The sequence below is a fragment of the Amborella trichopoda genome, chromosome 12, assembly GCF_054954075.1.
Source record: "Amborella trichopoda isolate Santa Cruz 75 chromosome 12, AtrichopodaSantaCruz75HAP2 v2.0, whole genome shotgun sequence".
In the NCBI taxonomy this organism is placed as follows: Eukaryota; Viridiplantae; Streptophyta; class Magnoliopsida; order Amborellales; family Amborellaceae; genus Amborella; species Amborella trichopoda.
Window position 1 is genome coordinate 16186658 of NC_142347.1, and position 22835 is coordinate 16209492.

The 22835-nt window shown below is 38.2% G+C and overlaps 1 protein-coding gene across 3 annotated transcripts; it reads right to left on the reverse strand.

Annotated features, from left to right (window-relative positions):
- Positions 1-1005: 1005 nt before the first annotated feature.
- Positions 1006-19021, reverse strand: LOC18439076 (MFP1 attachment factor 1). Of its 3 annotated transcripts, none has more exons than XM_020670268.2 (2): positions 18605-19021; positions 1006-1292 (listed from the first exon to the last, which is right to left on the reverse strand). In XM_020670268.2, the coding sequence occupies exons 1-2, from the start codon at positions 18989-18991 to the stop codon at positions 1245-1247; spliced, it is 435 nt and encodes a 144-aa protein (XP_020525927.1). In that variant the 5' UTR covers positions 18992-19021; the 3' UTR covers positions 1006-1244. The 3 variants fall into 3 exon arrangements, with proteins under 3 accessions (XP_020525927.1, XP_020525926.1, XP_011625213.2); XM_020670267.2 differs by lacking the exon at positions 1006-1292 and adding an exon at positions 1649-1917; XM_011626911.3 differs by lacking the exon at positions 1006-1292 and adding an exon at positions 1649-1974.
- Positions 19022-22835: the final 3814 nt, after the last annotated feature.

Sequence of the window (22835 nt, forward strand, 5' to 3'; positions counted from 1 at the left end):
TTGCTTCACCTTCCAGATCCATATCAAGCCATCATGTTGATCACAGTTTTTTGAGGTATCACATTCAATGTTTAATTACTCGGCTGGGTATAGAACTCAGCCACTGCCCATGCCAAGTAACTCGGGCAAGTCCAAGTGGACTCATCCATGTCCTTCCCAAGCAATGAGGGAATAAAAAATGACACCAAAGCTGGTGGAGTTCAGTGCAGGATCGCTATTGCGTATCGGTGAGTGATGTCGCAAATTGTGGGCCAAGCGTGAGAAGGCCAAGGGAGCTCAAATACTCAACATAAATTTTACAGAGAAGGATAAAACAATGTGTCATCTTGAAGAGACTGCAGTACCTTCCACACACAGAGGCAGAGAGAGAAGATAGATGAGGAAATGGGATTGAAGGAAGAGATTGAAGAATATGCTGAGAAAACCAAGGTTCTACCCCCAACCAGTCATAATCTGTGGCCTCTACAAGCAAGCCACTGTTGGCCTGTTAACCCTAGCCGACCTAGGATTTTCAACCTAATCAAATAAATGAAATGGGAGGGATGGAAGGGTGTTGACGAGAAATCCAAAGAAGAGGCAATAAGCAACAACTTCAACAAGGATTTTTAAAGGAAATTACGGACAGATGGTTTTTGTAAAGTTGCTGCAGGCCAGATACAGAAAGAGCGCTTTAAAAAAAATTAGAGCAAGAGAAAGATGAAACAAAAGGGGCAAATTGCTGCGCCCTATTTTATTTTTTCTTTCAGCACTAGTTTTCTGTCAAGTAGCATAGTAACTCACCACTCAGGCGAGTTTTTGTTGCTACAGTAGACACTCAAGTACTCCACAGGTACCTCACCACCAATTTTGGACCCATTTACTCGTCTAGATACCCTGCCAAGTAACTCGGCCAAGTCCGAATCAACTCAGCCGATATCTTGAAGACTGATTCCACTATCTCAACCAACTCAATCTAAGACTCAAGAGTGACCAGTCGTGAAATTAAGGCCAAATTACAGCGGCCCGTTCAAGCCCTAATAAGATGGGTGTATTAACCGACAAATATGAAATAAGATCTTCCAACCTTCAGCAAAAACACAAATATCTAATTATTATGTTGTTCCTCCTGTATAGTATCTCTACAGTCCAAGTACATCGAATTGCACAACATATCTTATTCTCAATTATGTATATATAATAAGCTTGGACTTTCACTGACCTGCTAACGACTAAATTTTGTCAAATATACAAGATGTCACAAGCCCCTAGAAATCCCAAAAGTATCGTACGCACACGGACAGCATGCTGCATCCCTGTATGTTGGAGTAGATCAAAGTGAAAGTAAAAACGCATAAAGAGATGACAAATACTTAGGGTTTATTTTATTTTATTTTATTCCATTTCATTTCATTTCATTTTGAAGGCTGATGACCAACACCTACGTTGGCATGTCACTTAAAGAATGAACAATATAATCTCTCCAACAATGAACTAATCATCGACACACAAATGCACAGCCATTTAATATCTATCAGAAAACCATTTAAGGTGATAATTTTGTGAAGAGTAACGCAACACCATCTCAAGGAAATAAATCCTATTCACTATATGCATAGAATTTTATGTAAACCAGGTTACCACTCGAAGGAAAATGATCTGATTTCAAAGATGACTGTAACTGTGGGATAGTGCTCTTTATTCACAAGAATCACAACCTCTGGTACCATCACAATTCAATTGCTTAAATAGCTTTATAATGGTTAACAAAATTGCTATTGAAGAGAGAATTCATACATGATGAGCATATTGCTAGCACAAGGTTGCTAGTCAATATCTGCATATAATTTTGTTCTCTTCATTCATCTTTTTATATGTACCTCCACTGACAGCTAACTTCAAGGCCTCAAAGCAGATTCTTCCAACTGGATCTGGATTCAACTGGTCATGCCATCTCATTGAGCAAAAGCATGAGTTGTGTGACTCAATTCATAAACCCTGTGGATCTATGTTACTCTTTAACAATATACAAATTCCAGAAAATATGGATGGCATATATTTATGAAAAGGAGGAAAACAGAATAAAAACATAAAAAACACAAAGTTACTTTTAATAAAAACATAAACAACACCAAGTTTCCAATTACAAATTATAGATTTTTCTATTTTCTTCTACAAATTGGGATTCCTGCATCCACATTTTGATTTATCAGCAATTGCTCTCATTGTTCATGTCATAGAGTTCAGTTCAAATTGCTGAGAGAGAAAACAGATACATTCTGTTTCCATGATACATAGTTCAAAACTCAAATCTTTATCTAAAAAGTAAAGAACGGCTCAGGATTCATTTAACAAGACTCAAGAGTTAAAATCAATGTCAATTGTATCAACATTTATAAACAACAACATTTTTTTGAGAAAAGTCATCTATAAACAACAACTTACCAAATAAGTTCAATTTCTTTATTCCCAATTTTCAGGATTCATCTTTATTTCTTTTCACAAAAAGTAATATGAAGAACAGATATGGCTCGAACTGCTGCTCTAAGGGGTTCAGGGAAAATTCTTCATCAAGTACCAAGAATTCTCATTTATTTAGGAAAAGAATCTGGATTTCTGTTAAACAGGAGAAAGAATTCTGATACCCAATAGGAAATCTATTTCATAAGGGGGCTTATGGAATCATAGCTTCAGAGAGATGACAACTGTGCCCATTTGATCCTTATCAGGCCATCAAGCAAATAAAACACCGTTCGAGTCTCTCTCATGTCCAAGAAGAAAAGTACACTCACCCAAGACGATTGACTCACTTGAGTAAGTAAAATCAATTCAATTACTTAATCGAGTAACATATAACTCAACAGAGTCAGCTAAAAAAGAAGTTTATATATAGCAATGGCATTCGAAGTCCTAAAGAGTCAGGTTGTATTGAGTGAACCCTCCACATCAACTCTGAACAAGTCTTCAAAATGCATTCTCCCTGAATCCAAGAATTTAAATTCATGGCATGCACCCATTCATCACATAACTTTATATTCTGTCATAATTCACAATAGAATTTCCACATGCAAACTATTGAACTCACCATTTAGGTATAGAATTCGTCCAAAAAGGTGCCTGGACTTTAATGGTCAAGTGGTAGTCTAGGATTCCATGCTCTATAAAAAAAATAAGGCTCAAGAAGGAGCCTACAATAACGTTACTTGCCCCATAGCTGAAAATCCTTGTGGTGGTGTTTCATGCTCTAACCAAACCACTCAATGTCAAAAGACCACAAATAGCACAACATTCACAAAAAGTGCTGCTTCTTGACATTCAAATTTAAAATGCAAAAGAATAGAATTTTCAAGCTCCAGCTAGATATCTTAGCTCGAACAGAAGTTTCCCTTTTATACAAGATTCTCAGTCTCTCATACACAAGGATTTCTATATCAGCCAGAAAAGAGTTCAATGAGCATATCCTCAAGCCTTTGTGGAGGTCTCAGAATACAGAAGAAACATATCGCATGTCACTGTGTTAAAGCTAAAAACATCCAACACACAGGGAGAAGCGCTGCTCATGTGATGAAAATTTTGGTTAATTAACCATGTTTAAGGCAGTTGAATTCCGATCCAATATAAGAATTCCATAGGCATTGCTCCTATGGTAAACTCAACCCATAATCACCCATTTGGATACCAATTCCACCTAGAACTAGTCAAGGCAGCCAGAGACCATTACATGAGATGGCATGCATACAAAAGACATAACAAGATGGTCATGATAAAGTAGACTCCTTGAAACGGAAAAATGCCAAAATTATAAAACTACAAGCAGGGGGTGTGTCAGGGTTCATGGGAACCTCTTCATTGAAATTAATAAACATAATATTGTAATTTTCGTACTAAACTATACATGTGCCTCTGCAATTTAAAGTTCATGATATTTCTTTTACAAATGCACTTGTACACACAATTGACAAAATATTTTACAAACCATGTCTAGTTTTGTTGAGATGAATGAGGGGCAAAACAAGGAATGATATCAGAATATATATTTGAGGGACCTTAGGGGTAGCTCCAATAGATGATTAACACGAGGGAAAATAGACTTAGGTGATCTCGTAATGTGTAGCGTCGTTCTAGAACAACACTCGTAAGGGGATCGATTTGGTTCAGGTTTTGAAGGCTCTATAAAAGGGAACGGGGAAGGCTCCAAAGGACACGGATGGAAGTAATAAAAAAATATATGGTTAGTGATGACTTATGGTCTAACTGAGGGGATGGCCCTTGACAGAGTAGAATGTTGGAAAAGGATTTGTATAACCGACCCAAATAGTTGGTTAAGGTTCGGATGATGGTGATAATGCCTAGCTTACTTTGTGGTGATAATATTATTGTTTTTATTAATTGTACGTTATATATAGTATACAATATGTTGTATAAACATGCATGAATAGGCAAATGTAGTACGTTGTAATTCATTGACATATAGTCAGCAAAAAATACAACTTTAGAGTAAGAGCATCTTGTAGTCTATTATATTTTAGAATTATTTGAAATACAAGAAAATAGGGAAAATCAACGAGTCAAGATATCCCTATTGCAATTCAACACATTCTGGCTCAGAGAAGAGCGGCAATCCAACCGTCACTTTTTGAACTTTCAAAAAAAAAACAGATGTCAATATGGCAAGGAAGCGGGAAGGTAGCTCCAAATAAAATCTCACTAGTTCATCAAGATGCAACAAGAGAATTAACATCCTCATTTGCTACTCTAAGGACAACATGAAACAAAAATCACAAAGTTGCTGCAATTGGTAATCCCATCCCTAATGTCCACAACCCCCAATAAGACATGTCCATTTATAATGTTAAGCAATCCATTTTCTACTACTGTAAGAACAAACAAAGACCCCTTTAGAAATGCCCATGCATCTAAGTGAGATTGCAATTAACCCATTTGCTCAATGAAGACCTTGATTGCCCTTTGTGACTATCCTAGAAATAGCCAAACACATAGACAAGCCAAGGGATTTGTCATCCAAGTTGAACTCCAAGATTTCATCGAGTAGCACACCTTATAAAACATAAGGGCTATATCTTCAAACTTCAGTCCTTTTGAGGGGCAAATTTTCTTGAAAAACGTTGCGCCAAGGGGATTGCCCCATAGACAAGTGTGATATGCAAGTTAGTCATAAAAAGGTACAGGACAAGGATTGTGGAGGTGTCAAGGTCTCCTAGTTTGAATAGGATTGCAAAATGTTTGAATAGGATTGCAGAATGTAAGGTCTAGATACGTAAATTGAAGATAGGGTCAATTATTAAGGTTTGCTTTAAGGATTTTGGGTAGGAATACCTTTCTATAGATTAAAAGTCCAGCAGGATATAATGATGATGGCGAAGGAAATACAGCGTCTAAACTAGGGTTTGAAGGCCGCTGTGGGTGGATATATAGTTAGGACAGCCATTGAGGTAGTTTAACTAAGGTCTAGACATGTACGACAAGGGTTTATGGAAGAGTATATATGGGTAACAGGTTTGCTTGATCCCTCTGTATATCTGGCTAAGAGGTTTGGTTGATCCCTCCCTCCCTCCTCCCTCCCTGTTGATCCCTCCATATATATGGGTTAAATGGTTTGGTTGATCCCCCTCCCTCCCTCCCTTGGAATCATCACATCACGCCATAATTGGAAACCCAAATTTTATTACTCCCTGTCTCCCTTGGAAGTTGGAATCATCACGTCATGCCACAATTAGAAAGCTTGAGGTTGAGCTTAAGGTTCACTTGTCAGTCGGGCTTTAGAGCACCTTCACTACCACCTTCTTGATGATTTCCATCCTTTGGAGAGTGTCTTGGCTGTCCTAGGAGTAGAGCCAACTCCATTGGAAAGGATAGAGAACCTCATACCCTTTGGGCCAAAAAGGAAAAAAATCAATGTGACCTTTCTGAAGCCTAGCTCTTACTTCCTTGTCTGCTGGGATTGGTTGTGGGCTGGTTTGCCACAGCTCTTTCTTTTTTCTTTTACTTCTTTTCTTCTTTTTTTTAATGTTCTTTGCCATGGCTCTTTCTCTAACCAAATACATTGAAAATTTCTCACATGGTTTCATTCAATCCACTAAACCTCATTGGGGAAACCCATTAGGAAATTGGCAGCAAAGTGACCTTCAAAATGCTCTCTTAGCTTTATTAGTCTAACCAGCAAACCTCCCATCACCCAAACTTCCTTCCTAACAACTCCAAGGAATCATCATAGCCCTTTCCAAATGTTGCTTTGGCAACAAGACTTAGGTATACCTAAGAGAGTCCTACTCCCACAAGAATCTGCAATACTGCCATCACCTATGTGACGTAGTAGAAATTTACTAACGACCAACACCCGGCAAAAAAACCGTGTTTTAGAGAGAGAAATAAAAAACAGAGAAGAAATCTGCATGAAGATAGCACAGGCGTGAGAATCCGAGTCCTCTACTACGCACCACCAAAGCACAAAAAAGAAAAACTCACAAAAAAGGCTCTCTCTCTCTCTACAAAAAACTTTCTTTTTCATTCGACTTAAAACAATCTCTTTTCAATAAACGGGTTACATTTATAACCACCACCATCTTTTTAAAAGATAAACCACACTCCCTACTTCATTCTTTCCATCTACATAACCCATCATCATCTCTAAGTTCCACCCAAAAAGATAAACCCATCGTCATCTATACATTCCAGCCCAACCCAAAAAGATAACAATTCCTTCAAAACAGGAAACAAAACATACTTCCTAAAAACCAAAGATAACCTTCCTTCTGCAATCTAACTCCTATCCAAAAGAACTAAAACCCATGAACTCTTTTATTTCTTAACAAGAACTAAAACCCACAGACATGTTTATCTGTTAACCACCCTTACTTATAAAAAGGATTCACTTTAAGAAAAATGGACCCTTCCAAAGAAGACTCATTCCTCGTAAAAAATATATATCAATAATATATATTATTGATATATATTTTTATTATTTATATCAATAATATATGATAAATATAAATATATAAATATAAAGATATGGATTGACACCAAAAAAACAAACTTTATCAAAGTAACCTGAAAAAACATTTTAATCCTATTTCTAAAAATTGACTCTAATAAAATAAAAATTTGACTCTACTAAAACAAAAATAAAAAATACCATCATAAAACGTAAAGAAATAATAAAGGCCCCAAAAATTTGAGATGAATAAAAAATACTAAATCCATCTAATCGTGATCTGCATTACTATGTCATCCCATCTTTACACAACACTATGTCATCCCATCTCTCCAATAATTGTCTAATCTAATAGCATTATTATGCAATGTTTAAAAAAACATACCGCCCGGCGCCTAGGAGCCCAAAAAACAATTTCCACACGCCTTGACCTGGGTGCCCCAACACGGGCAGCTGTACCTGGGCGGGCGCCAAAGCGGGCACCTAGGCGGGCGCCAAGCACAGTTTACGAAATGTTTTTTTAAACTTTGCCCAAAAGGGTAAAAAGGGTTAAGTTTGTATAAAAGAAGTTTGGGGGTTTATTTTTCAACCCCAAACTGAAAAAAAGACAAGAAACCCTCAATCTTAAACTTATTTATGAGAATCTAAAGCAATTGTTGAGAATCGAAAGTGCTTCTTGTGGCTTGAAAAAGTTTGTTTCTCTGATTGAAATTATTTTTAAGGTGCTATTGGTAGTATTAGAAGACTTTTGAGTTGATTCGTAGCTCGATTGAGATAACCAACATCGAAGATCAGAGATTGGGTAGAAAAGGTCAGTCTGTAATCTTTATTTGAGTTTTATTTTTTCAATTTGAGATGTCTTCTGCGGGGCTACTAAGGGTGGAGATCCAGTACGGAAATATTGTGTTAAAGAATGACAAAAATAAAATTATGTGCAATTTCTGTGGACATGTTTCTAATGCCGGCATAAATACATTTAAGAAACATCTTGCCGGTATTAGAGGTGATGTCGCCCCATATAAGAAAGTCCCAGATCTTGTAAAGAAAGAAATTTTGGAGTACATTGAAGCTGAAAAGAGTAAAAAAGTTGCAAAAAAAAAGGATATAGCAGATTAAAGTCAAGGGTTCATATTTTTTATGATAATATTGAAACTGAAGAAGAGGATGATGAAGAGGGAGAAGAAGAGGTAGCTATGGTTGGTACTCACAGCTCTAAGACCAAGAGGGCTTTTGGGTCTAAGAAGGCTGGTACGAGAGGGCCTATAGATAATTTTTTTACACCTAGCCCTGAGACAGTAATTGAGAAAGGCAAGGGAAAGGGGAATTGTTTAAAAAGGAAGACAGAGCCAGGGTGACTCAGTATATTGCTCAATGGTTTTACCATGCGGGCATTTATTTTAACACTGCTCATTTGAATAGCTTCCATACAATGTTGGAAGCAATTGGGTAATTTGGGTCAGGTTTGAAAGTTCATTGATAAGGGTATTGAGGAGGTTGGGGAGGAACTTGTAATTCAAGTGGTCACAGATAATGCTGCTCCCAATCTAGCTGCAGGTCATTTGCTTCGACAAAAGACGCCTCGCATATTTTGGACTCCTTGCACTGCACATTGTGTAGATCTTATGCTTGAGGCAATTGGTGAATTGCCTCCTATTAAATAAATTATTTTTAAGGCTAAGAAGGTTACAATCTTCATATACAGTCACATACTTAACCTTAGCATGATGTGCAAGTTTATAAAAAAGAGAGAGCTAGTGAGGCATGGGGTCACTAGATTTACTACTGCCTACCTTAATCTACAGAGCATGTATAAGAGGAGGATCGCATTAAGGTCTATGTTTGCTTCAAAGGAGTGGAGTAGGTGTAAGTGGTCTAAATATGCCAAGGGAAAGAAGACACGAGATACTATTCTTTCGAAATATTTTTGGTTTGGGGTGAAGCATGCGATATTCGTATTTCTTCCCGTGGTGAAGGTCTTGCGCTTGGTTGATGCTGATAAGCCCTCCATGGGCTTTATATTTGATGCAATAGAAAGGGCTAAGAATGAGATTGCAGAGAATTTGGGCAATGATGCAGCGAAGTATGCCCCAATTTCGGAGATTATAGATGATAAATGGGATAGGCAGCTCCATAAACCATTGCATGCAGCGGGGTATTACTTGAACCCCAAATTCTTTTATGCAGATGCAGATATTGAGTCAAAAGGGGTAATTATGGATGGTTGTAATGAGTGCCTTGAGAATTAGTTCCTGATCCAAATATCCAAGATAAGATATCAACTGAAGAGCTAATTTCATACAAGTGTTATTTGATGTCATTTGGGAAAGATATCGCATTAAGGCAGATAAACAAAGACGAACTAGGTATTATTCTTTTGACTTATGTACTTTTGTTTTATAAAATATAAATTTATAATTTTCTTTCAAGTTCTGATAATGTTAAATACCTAAATTAATTATAAAGGTTGCCCACATATTGCAGCCCAATGGTGGAGACAACATGGGAGAAGGGCTCCAAAACTCCAAAAATGGCTATGCGGATCTTGACTTTGACAACTACCTCTTCTGGTTGTGAGCGCAATTGGAGTTCGTTTGAGATGGTATTTTACTATTTTCCTATTTTATACGCCTTTTTTGTTTATAAGTTCATATTCATCTTGTAATATAGATTCCTAAAAGGTAAGAAGATCATAGACCTATAGTAGTTATGCATTATATTTCCTTATAGGCGCATACAAAGAGAATAAATAGGCTTGGGCAAAGGAAGCTGAAAGACTTGGTTTTTGTTAGAGAGAATCAAAGGCTCAAGGAGAAGAAAAAACAGCCAAAGAAGGACCCTATATCTTTGAAAGACATGGAGAATGCTTCAGATGGACTAGTTAGTGACCTTGGTACTGAGAAGGTCTTCCCTGGGGAGGGTTTGACATGGGAAATGGTCGAGGAGGCTTCGAGGAAAGCTTCTGATCCTAGGAGGGCCACTCGAGTGATCCTAGGAGGGCCACTCGAGCAACTTCTTCTGCCGGTACTTCACGGAGGGAGATAGAGGAAGAGGAGGCAGATTCAGAAGAATCTCTAGAAGAACAGGAATATGTTGAAGAGGGTGATGATTCTGATGATGATGGCCTCAATTCTGATGCAGATGAAAGCAATACAGATGATGATTTTGATTCTTATTGATGTCTTGATTGTCTTCTCTTTTCTTTTGAAGTAACTTTAATACTTTATTGCACCATCTTGGTTTGTGCTTTAGGCATTTGGAGTTTGAACGATTTTTATTTAGTTATGTGATTTGTAAATTTTTTGCCTTTTTGGACTATTTCGTTGTGTGGTTTACTGGTTTTTTTTATAGTTTTGCAAGTCAGTTTGTTGATGACTTGGAGAGTTGGAGACTTGGAGACTTGGATGTTATTATGGTTTATTTTATGGATATGGAATATGGAGAATATGAGAGTTGGAGACCTTACAGTAGCCTATTAGACTTTTAAATGTTTTGTATGGTTCGACATTTTGTATAAGTTTATTCACAACCTGATTACCTGAGAGGCTGAGACATGATATGTTTGTATATAAAAAAGTATGTGCGAACTTGCAATATTTTCAATTTCAAATGAAATAAATTACAAATTTTGACACAAATATATGCATATATGTGCATTTGGATAGCAAATATATATATAAAAAAAAAACTAAGAATTTGCACCGCAAGGCGTCCAAGGTTCTGGGCGCCTGCCTAGGCGCTGGGCGCCAGGCAGGCCGCCTAGCATTTTTTGAAACCTTGTTATTATGTTGCATCTTCCTTCCTCAGAGCCCCAGCGCCTATGAAGTTGTTACGATGCATGAGGTTGTTTCACTCATGACACGTAAGAGTGGAAGAATAAGTCCCCCTCATCCTTTACTCATTGTTGAACTTGTAAGCTTTTTACGTGGGTTGTTATTTTGGTTTAGAACTCCTATTTTGTTGGTGTTTGTCTTATTCATCATTACAAAGTTAACGTTGTAATGTGTCTCTATTTAAGAGATGAATGAATAAAGAAGGGATCATCTGATTGTTATCCCTACACTATCGTGTAAACCTTTGGAGGTATTAGGTTCCCTCGAAGCAACCCAACAGTATCTATCTTCCTTCTTCTTGCTCTATATCTTCTTCAACGTCCAAGATAAGTCAGAAATCACCAAGAATAGCCAAGCCGTACCAAAGTGGTATCAGAGCACAGGCATGGACCAGCGAGTGGGGCAATTAGAGCAAGCTATGGGGTCGCTCTCAACCAGTAAGCAAGACATCATGAATCGGATAAGCTGAGTTATTTGAAAAATTCAGTCCTCGTCTGGATCAAATAGAAGGGCAATTTGCTAAGGAGATGGGAGAGAATTCACAAACTCCAACTCGAGCAAATGGGGGGCGGGTCAATGGCAGAAGCGGCTATCATCACACTGGGTCTTATATGCCTAAGCTTGTGAAGTTGGACTTCCCACGTTTCAATGGAGAAGAAGGCCCAACCAAGCTGGCTATGCAGGGCCGAGCAAATCTTTCAATTTCATGAGACCCTTGAAGCTGAACGTGTATCACTTGCATCATTTCATCTTGAGGGCGACGCACAATTGTGGTATCAACTCTTGAAGGAAGAGATGGCTGTAATCACTTGGGATGAAATCAAGGACGAACTCCCCTCTCGTTATGGACCAAATCAGTTCTACGATTCTTTTGGGGAGCTCACCAAGTTGCAGCAAAACGGATGGGTACGGGACTACCAAAATCAGTTCAAGAAGTTACTTGCTAAGGTCGGGCATCTCCCACAAGCTCGACAGGTAAGCTGTTTTGTTAGTGGTTTGCGAGATTCAATTAGGGCTGATGTGCAAGCCGGCAGACCCACGACCTTATCAGCAGCAATGGGTTTGGCGCATTTGTATGAAGCCCGCAACCTATCTCAGCGAAGGGCAAACCCACCTGCCCCAAAACCCAGCATTCCAGTAAGAAAAATGTCGCGAGCAGAACTTTAGGAGCAGAGAAAAAGGGGGCTCTATTACAATTGTAATGAGAAGTTCTGCTCGGGACATCCTGAAAGAAATTATTCCTCATCGAGGCATGCTTGGAGGAAGGTGATGGTGACATATCATGGAGGAAGATGAAGAAGCCGAGGACCAGTTTGCAGAAACACCAGAAATTTCTCTTCATGCTATTGCTGGGATCAGCGCGCCAGACATCATGCAAGTTAAAGGCAGTCATGGACATGTGGCTGTTACTGTTTTGGTTGATTCTGGCAGTACTCACAACTTTGTGAGTGAGAAATTAGCAAGGAAAGTGGGATTGCAGCCAGTCTTAAGTGGCCGATTTGTGTAATGGTGGCTTCTGGAGAGAAGCTAGCAAGCCCAGGTAAATGTACAAATGTCCAACTTAATTTGCAAGGAGTCCCTATTTATGTTGACTTTTATTTATTATCACTTGAAGGGTATGATGTGGTATTAGGGGCTCAATGGCTATGTACATTGGGGCCCATTGTTTGGCATTTTTCAAAATTGCAGATGAGGTTTCACGTGAATGATAAGGAGGTGGCATTACAACGCTTATATGCTTCAAAGAATAAGGTTGTTAGTCATCACCAAATAAAGCGTGCTGCTAGGAAGAAAAAAGAAGTTTTGTTGCAACTGTTCGCCTTGGAGGCATCACAATTACAGCCGAAGCTCTTCCATCCCTACACAGGTACAGCTCCTGGAGAAATATAAGAAAGTGTTCACTGAACCTAAGGGGCCACCTCCTCAACGGGTACAGGATCACAAACTGCCACTGCTGCCAGGACAAGGTCCAATTTGTGTTAAGCCGTACGGATACCCGCACTACCAAATATCAGAAATTGGGAAATTGGTGGCTGAGATGTTATCAATCGGGGTAATCCACTAAAGTAATAGTCCATATTCGTCTTTGGTTCTCTTGGTTAAGAAACACGACGGTTCATGAGGAATGTGTATTGATTACAAGGCTTTAAATAAAAGCACAATCAAAGATAAGTTCTCTATTCCTATGATCGATGAGCTCTTAGATGACTTGAATGGTGCACGATTCTTTTCAAAGCTGGACTTACGCTCTGGATATCATCAAATTAGGGTACATCCAAGTGACATTGAGAAGATGGCCTTTAGAACCTATCAAGGCCATTACGAATTTTTGGTAATGCCCTTCGGTCTCACCAACGCACTCTCAATCTTTCAAGCACTCATGAATGAAGTATTTAAACATCATTTGAGAAATTCTATCCTTGTCTTTTTTGATGATATCTTGGTTTACAGCAAGTCATGGGCAGAACATGTATGGCATTTGGAGATTACCTTTTCTCTCCTAAAGTCTCACCAATTACTTGTCAAGCTTGAAAAATGTTGATTACGCCAAGAGAATGTTCAATACCTAGGCCACGTCATCTCCAATGAAGGTGTGGCCATGGACTCAGAGAAAATAGCAGCCATGGAGGACTGACTGAAGCCCAAATCAATTAAAGCCTTGCGTGGTTTTCTTGGTCTGACCAGCTATTATCGAAAATTTATCAAAGATTTCGGTAGCCGACCCTCTGACAAAAATGCTTAAGGATTGTTTCTTATGGAGCCCACCAGCAGAAGAGGTATTCCAACGGCTCAAGGAGGTGATGACACGAGCACCTGTGCTGGCCCTTCCTGATTTTTCAAAGACGTTTATCGTGGAATGCAATGCATCAGGTTCAGGCATTGGATCCGTTTTGATGCAAGAGAGGCTGATCGCTTTTTACAACCATGATTGCTCTCTACGTATGAGAAGGACAACTTAGCGCTTGTTCTTGCAGTGCAAAAATGGCAGCCCTATCTCTTGGGAAGGCAATATGTGGTACGTACAGATCAACAGAGTCTCAGGCGTTTTTGAGCCCAGAAGATCACAACTATCGCACAACAAAGGTGGCTCTACAAGTTGATGGGATTTAACTTTGTCATTGAATACAAAAGGGAACAGAGAATATTGTAGTTGATGCCCTCTCAAAAAGAGAAGAAAAGGGAGAGCAACAAGGAGAAATTGTAGCCATCTCTCAACTTAAACCAAATTGGGTGGAGGCAATCAACGAGACTCAAATTGACCCAACTTTAAAAAGGTTGGTATAGCTGGTCAAAGATGGGGAAGTTTTGGGCCCATGGAGAATTCAAGATGGAATTTTGTTTTCTAAAGAGCGAATTTACTTGGCTTAAGATTCTTCTCTTGTTGATGGTATAATCAGCTAGTTCCACGGCAACACTCATGAAGGCTTCCTAAAATCTCTCCACCGGATCCGATCCAACTCTTATTGGAAGGGCATGAGACAGAAAATCAAGAGGTACATTCCAGCTGGCGATATTTGCCAACGTCACAAGGTGGAACATCTTGCCCCAGCCAGTCTTCTACAACAATTGCTCGTGCCAAGCTAGGTATGGGAAGATAGTGCGATGGATTTTATTGATGGATTGCCTATTTCAAAGGGAAAATCCACGATATTTGTTGTAGTTGATCGATTATCAAAATACGTATACTTCACTGGCATCTCTCATCCATATACGGCCTTGGGAGTTGCTCAAGTCTTTTTCGATCAGATCTTTCGGTTGCATGGAATGCCTAAATCCATTGTGTGTGATAGGGACCCGGCATTTACAAGCATGTTTTGGCAAGAGTTGCTCAGAATAAATGGCACCAATTTTAATTTCAGCTCAGATTATCATCCCCAAACGGACGGTCAAAGGGAAGTGGTAAATCGAACTGTGGAGATGTACCTTCGTTGTTTTACACGTTCTTATCCCAAGAACTGGGCCTAGTGGTTAAAATGGGCCGAATTTTGTTATAGTACTAGTTGGCATTCATCAATTGGGAAGACACCCTTTGAAGTGGTGTATGGATGGGCCCCACCTACTCTCTTAGCTTATGTACCTGAAATGGCTAAGGTACATTTGAGCAAGAGTTATTGGAGAGGGATGAGATTATCAAAGACGTCAGGGAGAAAATCAAGGAGGCTCAAGCAAGGATGAAACGTATCTACAATTCTAAGCATACAAAGAGAGAGTTTTCGGTTGGGGATCGGGTATATTTGAAGTTGCAGTTGTATAGGTAAGCTTTGATGTTTATGAGGAAAAATTTGAAACTCTCTCCCAAGTATTATGGCATGTTTAAGGTTCTACAACGAATTGGAGCTGTAACTTACAAGTGAGAGTTGCCGACTAATTCTAAAATTCATCCAGTCTTTCACGTCTCTGTCCTCAAGAAGATTGGAGCCAAGGTTATAGTTCAATCTCAATTACCATCGGTGAGAGAAGAAGATGAGAAGATAACTCCAAACCCTCAAGCCATCTTGGAACGCCGGTTGCGAAAGAGGGAGCAAGAGGTTCTAATCCATTGGCAAGGGCTCTCACCGATGGAAGCCAGGTGGGAGAATCTTGAGTTTATTGAGAAACAATTTCCAGATTTTTGCCCTTGAGGGCAAGGGTGAAATTAAAGAAGGGAGGAAATGTACGGTGCATGAGATTGTTTCACTCATGACACGTTAGAGTAGGAGAATAAGTCCCCATCATCCTTTGATTATTGTTGAGTTTGTTAGCTTTTTACGTGGGTTGTTATTTTGGTTTAGAACTCCTATTTTGTTGGTGTTTGTCCTATTCATTAAGAAGTTAACGTTGTAATGTGTCTCTATTTAAGAGATGAATGAATAAAGAAGGGATCATCTGATTGTTATCCCTACACTATCATGTAAACCTTTGGAGGTATCGGGTTCCCTCGAAGCAACCCAACAGTATTTGTTTTCCTTCTTTTCACTCTATATCTTCTTCAATATCCAAGATAAGTAACAGAAAAATCACCAAGAGTAACCAAGCCGTACCAGAAGGCACTTAAAAAGGATCAACCCACTGTGCATTACCATCAAAATAATGCTTCTTGTCAGCACCACTGGACTCCAAGCTAAATCATCTAAGAATTGCTTTGGTTGATAAGAACCTTAAGGATTAAGCAATTACAACTCATCTTTCTTAAATGTTTTCATAATAGTTGTTGGAAGTAGAAGCGGGTGCATGAATGGTTTTGGAAATGAAAAGCGGGGATTTGTGAGAGGCTGGAAGATACTTATGTTAGGGAATACCATTCGTACAATGCATATCTTATGGATCAAGATCCCAAGCCTTTGGGGATCGAGATCTTAAACTTTTTGGAAATGCGCATCCAACCATTTGGACTATGAAAGAAATTATTGAGGAATGGGTTCTATATGGGAAAAGCCTTGAGGTTCCAGATTATCCTTAATCAAGAATCCCTTAATATTGGAATTGACGCATTGAGTGCCCTTAGCAAAGGTTCCGCTTGTATTGGAATCGAGGCCCTACTATCCTAAACAATGGTTCCCCTGGTATTAGAATCGACATATTAAGTGCCTTAAATCAAGATTTCCTCTAGTATTGAAATCAAGGTCCTCGAGTAGCCTCAACCAAGGTTCCCTAATTATTAGAAGCGAGGTTAACTAGAGCTCCCAAACACACCATACTCCTTTGTTAAATAAAAAAAGTACAATTATTTGATTAATTCATAATAAATTTTAAACGTACCACATTCATTTTGCATTTGGCTTTTATTAGGAATACAAAATTAGGGTTAAGTAGAGTATCTATGAGCCCATCTTTATTCATTGAATAAAGATAGAACAATTTTTATATTATTAAATAATTTTAAGAATCAAATATTTCAAATAATTTTTTAAAAAAACTCCAAGCATTCCATAATATTGATGCAATCATTCTATAAACCCTTTTAAGTGACAATCATTCCATAACTCTAGATATTTGGATTTGAATCTCAAATCCATATTATCAAAAATTCGATCCAAGGAATCACAACTTGGTGCACCTATGAACCCAGAGATTTGATGGCTATGGAATCTAGATTCAAAACAACTCCAGATTAGGATTCCTAAAAAATAGAAAGCGAGAATCCTAAATTTTAAAAAACGAGATTCCATGAAGTATGGCGTCGACCCAATACAACACCTGTTAGGAGGTGCGAGTTAGTTCAAGTGGAAGGATTGAAAAGGGGAAGGGGTAGGCCCAAAAGAACGTGGTTGGAAGTAATCCGAAAAGATATGGGGACTTATGGCCTCACTGAGGGTATGGCTTTAAATAGAGTAGAATGGCGACGGACCATGATTCGTGTGGCCGACCTCAATTAATTGAGAAAAGACTATGATGATGATGATGAGATTCCATGAAGATCCCTTGTGCAGAGTGTGCAGAGATTCTAGAGCGAATCGGCACTTGAGATGGAAGATTCCAATAACTATGGTTTCATACCTTTCAAATTTCTTAATGTAAAGAAGTCTAAAGTCATCGTACAAATTATGCAAAGCACTAAAGCAATTTTCTTGTCAAAAGGGCTATTGGTGAACTACATTACATCAGAACATACTGAAATGCATCTTCTCATATTTCATTACCATGTAAATATGTTTTGATTAGCTCCCATCATTGCTCCACAGCAGCTTTGCACCAAGACATCAACACAAAGACAAGATATTGTAAAAGTTTTGAAAGCTTATAATACATATAGACACCAAACTTCAAGGATAATTTCCAACAAACTGAACTGCAAGACCCTTTGGCCAAATGCCTAAAAGAGCACATGAAACCAAGCAATTTCATTGGTTACCCAAATCAAGATACCCAAAACCAAGAAAACACCAAAAAGATGTTTATGTTGTGATGCACAAATGATTAATCAAGAAAAAGTAATAGCAAGAGAAACATAGTTTGAAACCAGGTCTTCTTGGAACATGAGAGAGATCCGAATTTTTCCAACTAAATCCACCACAGAAGCACAGACTACTAAGTAACTTTCTCATTGCAACCAACCAAATGCACCAACAAATCATAAGAAACATGAAAATCAACTTGCCACACAATAATATGCTGCAACAACTAAATAAATCATCATCCATAAATGTTAAAGACAAAGGCTGGTTGATTATGGTATCATGCTGCGTTTATTTATAGACCTCCAAAGGAATGTCCCCGTCAATTCTCAAAAGTATGGTTAAGAAAAGAGAGATTAAACCCAAAATCCAAATTGGTACCAAAGCAGTATGACTCCATACAGAGACATCAGTCCAATATTCCAAATACAACAGCACAAGAAAAAAGAAAATCATGAGTCTGCCTTTGTCCTTCAAATTATCTCCATTCCACTTAACAAATTTCTGTGCAACAGATACATTCATTTCAGATATTAAATTTCAAGAAGAGCCTCACCATTTTGACTATTTTCATTAAGAAACATTAAAGGGAAAATGCCAGCCTCCCAGTTTTACAAAGAGCATAAGCGAGAGAGAGAGCCATAACACAATCTAAAGGTTTTAAAAACCCAAGAAAAGCCATCCATTTACAGTACCACAGACCTAAAACAACAAATAAAAAAACACCACCACGTGTTGATTTCTACGACATCAACACAAAATCGTATCACTCGAAACAAAACACAGCTCAAAACCTTAAACCCTAAGACCATTAACATCAAAGATCTAAACGTCCCCAAACCTACATAGATCATCATAAATCACAAAACAAAACAGAAAGAGATAAAGAAATACAAAGGAGAGATGTATAGAAATAGACAGAGAGGAGAGAGGTGGACCAATGATCAAGTTTCAGAGGTTTCAGAGGCAACCTCGGAGGGTTGCTCAGTGAGCGAATTGGGGGTGGCGGTTGCTGCGGCTGCATGCTTTTTTACGGCGTCCAGCATTCTCTTGCTGATCTCCTTCGAATATGCCTGCAGTGTGGCGGTACCGTCATTCTCAGCTACATCTTCATTGGAAGAAGCAGAGAAGAAGGCGGAGGCGAGCTTGAAGGCCTCTTCCTCAATGGCGGCTGCCGTGGCCTTGGCCTCTTCTGCATCCATGACACCATAGCGCTGCGAGAGGACCGATGGCGTCGAGAGGGTCTCAGCAAGCCTCTGCGTGACTGAGCTTCGCGTCCGCTCGGAGGGCGGCCACACGCTGAACGATGCCGCCGTTGGAGGCAAGACGACGCTGGAAGCCTTTGTCTCCTCTGCCATGTTCCCTCTCTCTCTCCCTCTCCCTCTCTTACTTAAGCCAGCACGGGGTTCGTGCGCGTGGGCGCGGTGTGTTTGGGTTTCTTTACTCTCTCTCCACAGTCGGAGTGAAATCCTGGAGCGAGGGGAAGGGCCTATGCGGCACCTGGGCTTCTCCGACTTTTCTTTTGCCAAAGGAACCTATGCTCCCGCGGGTGCATATATACATTTGCTCTTATGAGAAAATGACCTCTTATCCCGAACTTCCATTCCTATAACCTTTTTCGGTCGCCAAAATGCCATGTAACTCTTCAAGTTTAAAACTTGAGGACCATTCGCCCCTTTATTATGCTTTTTTGTATTATTTTTTATAAATTTAATCATGGCACACCCATACATTAATAATTCATATTTTTAATTTTTTGTGACTTGACATACAAATTTTATTGATGATGATGATAATAATAACAATAGCAATTATAATTAATTTTAATAATAATAATGATAACAACAACAATATATGTAAGGTTATGTATAGTGCTTACACAATAGAGTAATTTATCATTGTACGCAACAAACTTTGGATATTTTTATACTCTAGTTTTATATATGGAATATTTTTTTAAGGAGAGTATTTTTTATCATTAGGAAGGATGTGACCTCATCTATATAGGGTATAACATCACCTACATAGCGGGCACTACTGACATTTAATGCTCCATGTGGATGATATCACACCCCATATATATGACGTCACACGTCTCGTAATGACCAAAAATACACTTACTTAAAAAAATTCCATACACAAAACAAAGGTATAGAAGTATCCAAAATTGTTGAATACAATGATAAATTACTCCACAGTGTGAGCACCCTAACATAACTCATATATTAATTATTAAATAATTCATCTCTTATAGGTATTTTTAGATTTTTTAATTAAATGAATAAATAATAATAATTCATTAACAATAGTAATAAACAAAAGATATTGATGCAATTATAAAATAGGTCATAATATTAATCAAAATCATTTTCCTTTCATGTCTAAATTTATAGAGTGGGGTTTACGGAGGTAGGATTGGTTTTAAGCAACGAAAGAGAAAGGAAAGGAAAATGACTAATATAAGGGTTTCGCATTTTGTAAAATAAAAATATCTAAGTTATAAAAAAAATAAAGAAAAGTATAATAGGCTAACGATCACAAAATTTTAAACTTGAGGGGTTACAATAGATTTTGGTGAACCCAAGGGATTAATGGGGATAGAAATTTCAGGGAGGGGGTAAAGGTCATTTCCCCAAAATTTTTAGAGAATTCTAAGGCAAATTTGATTGTGTGGAAATTATAGAAACCTGCAATTATTTTTTGGTACAATATTTTCCTCCTTTTATGTGTATCCATATTAGGAAGGTGGTTCATTACATATGCTACTTTTTTTAATAGTGCACAGCTTTATAACCATATAAATTATGGTTCTGTCCACATCTTTGATAAGCCCTGTAATAAATTTTATATGGGGGCTTAAGGCCCAAATATGCAGAAATACAGTTTCTCACGCTTCCCATAAAGAGAAATATAGTTTCTCACCTGGTATCAGAGCCATCAACCCATCTATCTGTTGTGTTTGTTGATATACGCTTCATAGTTGTTTTGAAAATTTCAGTATCTTTGTCATTCCATAGATATCGTCGCTATAAAATCTACCCCGTTTTTCTAAAGCCTCTTCCTCTATTCCATGTTGGTTTCTCTCTCTTAGTTCCATCCCGTCAAAATTTGCTTCCAACCTTGCTCTAGAAGCAATAGCTACAACAGGAGATAGAGAGAGAAAAATAGATGGTTCTTGTTGGATGAGAGAGAAAGTGTCTTAAATTTTGGACGGTTCTCGTTGAATGAGAGAGAAAGCGTCCCAAACTTTCCTTCTTTCACTAAATTTCTTTGCTTCTTGCTTTGCAAATTTGCTTCCAAGCAATTGAGTTTCATTTTTTACAAAATTTGCTTTTGATGGTGCAAGTCTCCTTTTACAATCTTTGGTCCAACAAGTTTCATTTTGCAAATTTGCTTCTAACCGTCTTGGACCACATCAACTCCATGCCCCTAGTGCAAGTGTAATACATGTGATCCTATTCCATATCTGATTTTATTTATAGCATGTATATTTGTTGTCACATGCTTAGATTTTTAGAACCGGTGCCTGTGTCGGACACCATGGGACCTAGAACCTTGACTTTTCAGAATTTCATGATCTGGATCTAAACTTTGTATCATTGTTGGGGGTGGGGGGGGGGAAGTCGTAAGCTTTCTGACGGTACATGGCATGTCCGTTTCTAATCTACTGTCAAGAAGTTGCAGTCTGGGTCTGTCAGCAAGCACAAACCCGGTGTGCCTAGACTCCGGACCTTGACAGACGTGCATGGATCCCGAGGTACACACTTTCCTAGACGTGCACACACTTCTAAACACATGCTTATTGTCATGATTAGTACATGCACCCCATTTCCCATGCTTATTGTCATGATTACTACATGCAAAAAAATTAGTTTAAAAATACCTAATGATTACTATGCAACCTCATAATTACTCTTATGCCATGTATGTGTAATATGCATGCATGCATACTATAGTTATATACACTAATCATGAACAAGCTATGCATATATGTACATCGTGCACACTTATACATACATCATGATACATGACTTGACTCACATGCATCAAACATGCCCATACCCCATACATTTATATTAGGATTATGACACATACCCATGGCACATGCCATACTTAAACCTCTTCACCTCTAACGCTCTCAAATTTGCTTCCCAACCCTCATACCCCTCACCTTGAGCCCTCTTACCCTCCCATCATGAGCTCCCTCACCTCTCACCCTCATCACCTCTCATCGGTTGAAGCCCATTTTGCAAGGATTCAAGACCCAAGCCTTAGCCTTGCCACCTTGTGGATCTAAACTGTGAGAAGAATCTTGCATTTTTTTATTTCATGCAAACTAACATGTTTAGAATGATAGAATATTTTATGTAATTAGTATAAAAAATAGGATCCTGTTTATATTGGCCCATGTAGTAAATTTAGGGTAAAATCCATGACTCAAGTAATTGAAATTGCATAAGTTTGGGGTACTGAAAATTGAGGATTTTTTGGTTTGTTTTTTTTTTTTTTAATATAATGCATGTTGGGGTAGTCATGTTGAGTTGTGTGGTTATTGGGTTAGTTAGCGTACTTTTCACATGCTATATGAAGGGTTGTTGTGTGTGTGTGATGGAAATTTACATAATTCTTTAGGGTTTAAAATGAATTACTAGATCATTTTTTACCTTGTTTGAGAACATGATTATTGATGATAGCCTGCACATTTGAATGCCCTTTAGCCCGAAATAAGTCTCATGACCATGCCTTAAAGGTTTTAGGAGTCATCTACCATTTATTAGAACATGATAGATCTGAGAATTAGAATTTCTAGGGAAATTGCATATTTTGGAGTGGGGCTTTTGACTTACCAAACTTTACTAAAATGAAATAAAACCATTTTTTAATGCTAGATAAGTTATTCAAGTTTAAAATTTGTTTTAAATCTTCATGATTTAAAATTTTGGTCATTTTTCTAGTAGGGGCTCACCTTGTATTTTCTGCTGTGCAGGACAGAAATTTCATTGGGGAAAAATCAAATAGTTTGATAAACTTTAGACCAATATTTTGGGTTATTTCCTATAAGAAAGTTGTCTTTTTATGTGTGTAGATTATCAAGAGATTGGTTGCAGGTTTAAATGATCTTTAAATTTAATGATATGCCCTTAAAGGTGGACAATGTTCATCTTGAAAAACCAAAAATTGATATGGTGATGTCTATTACAT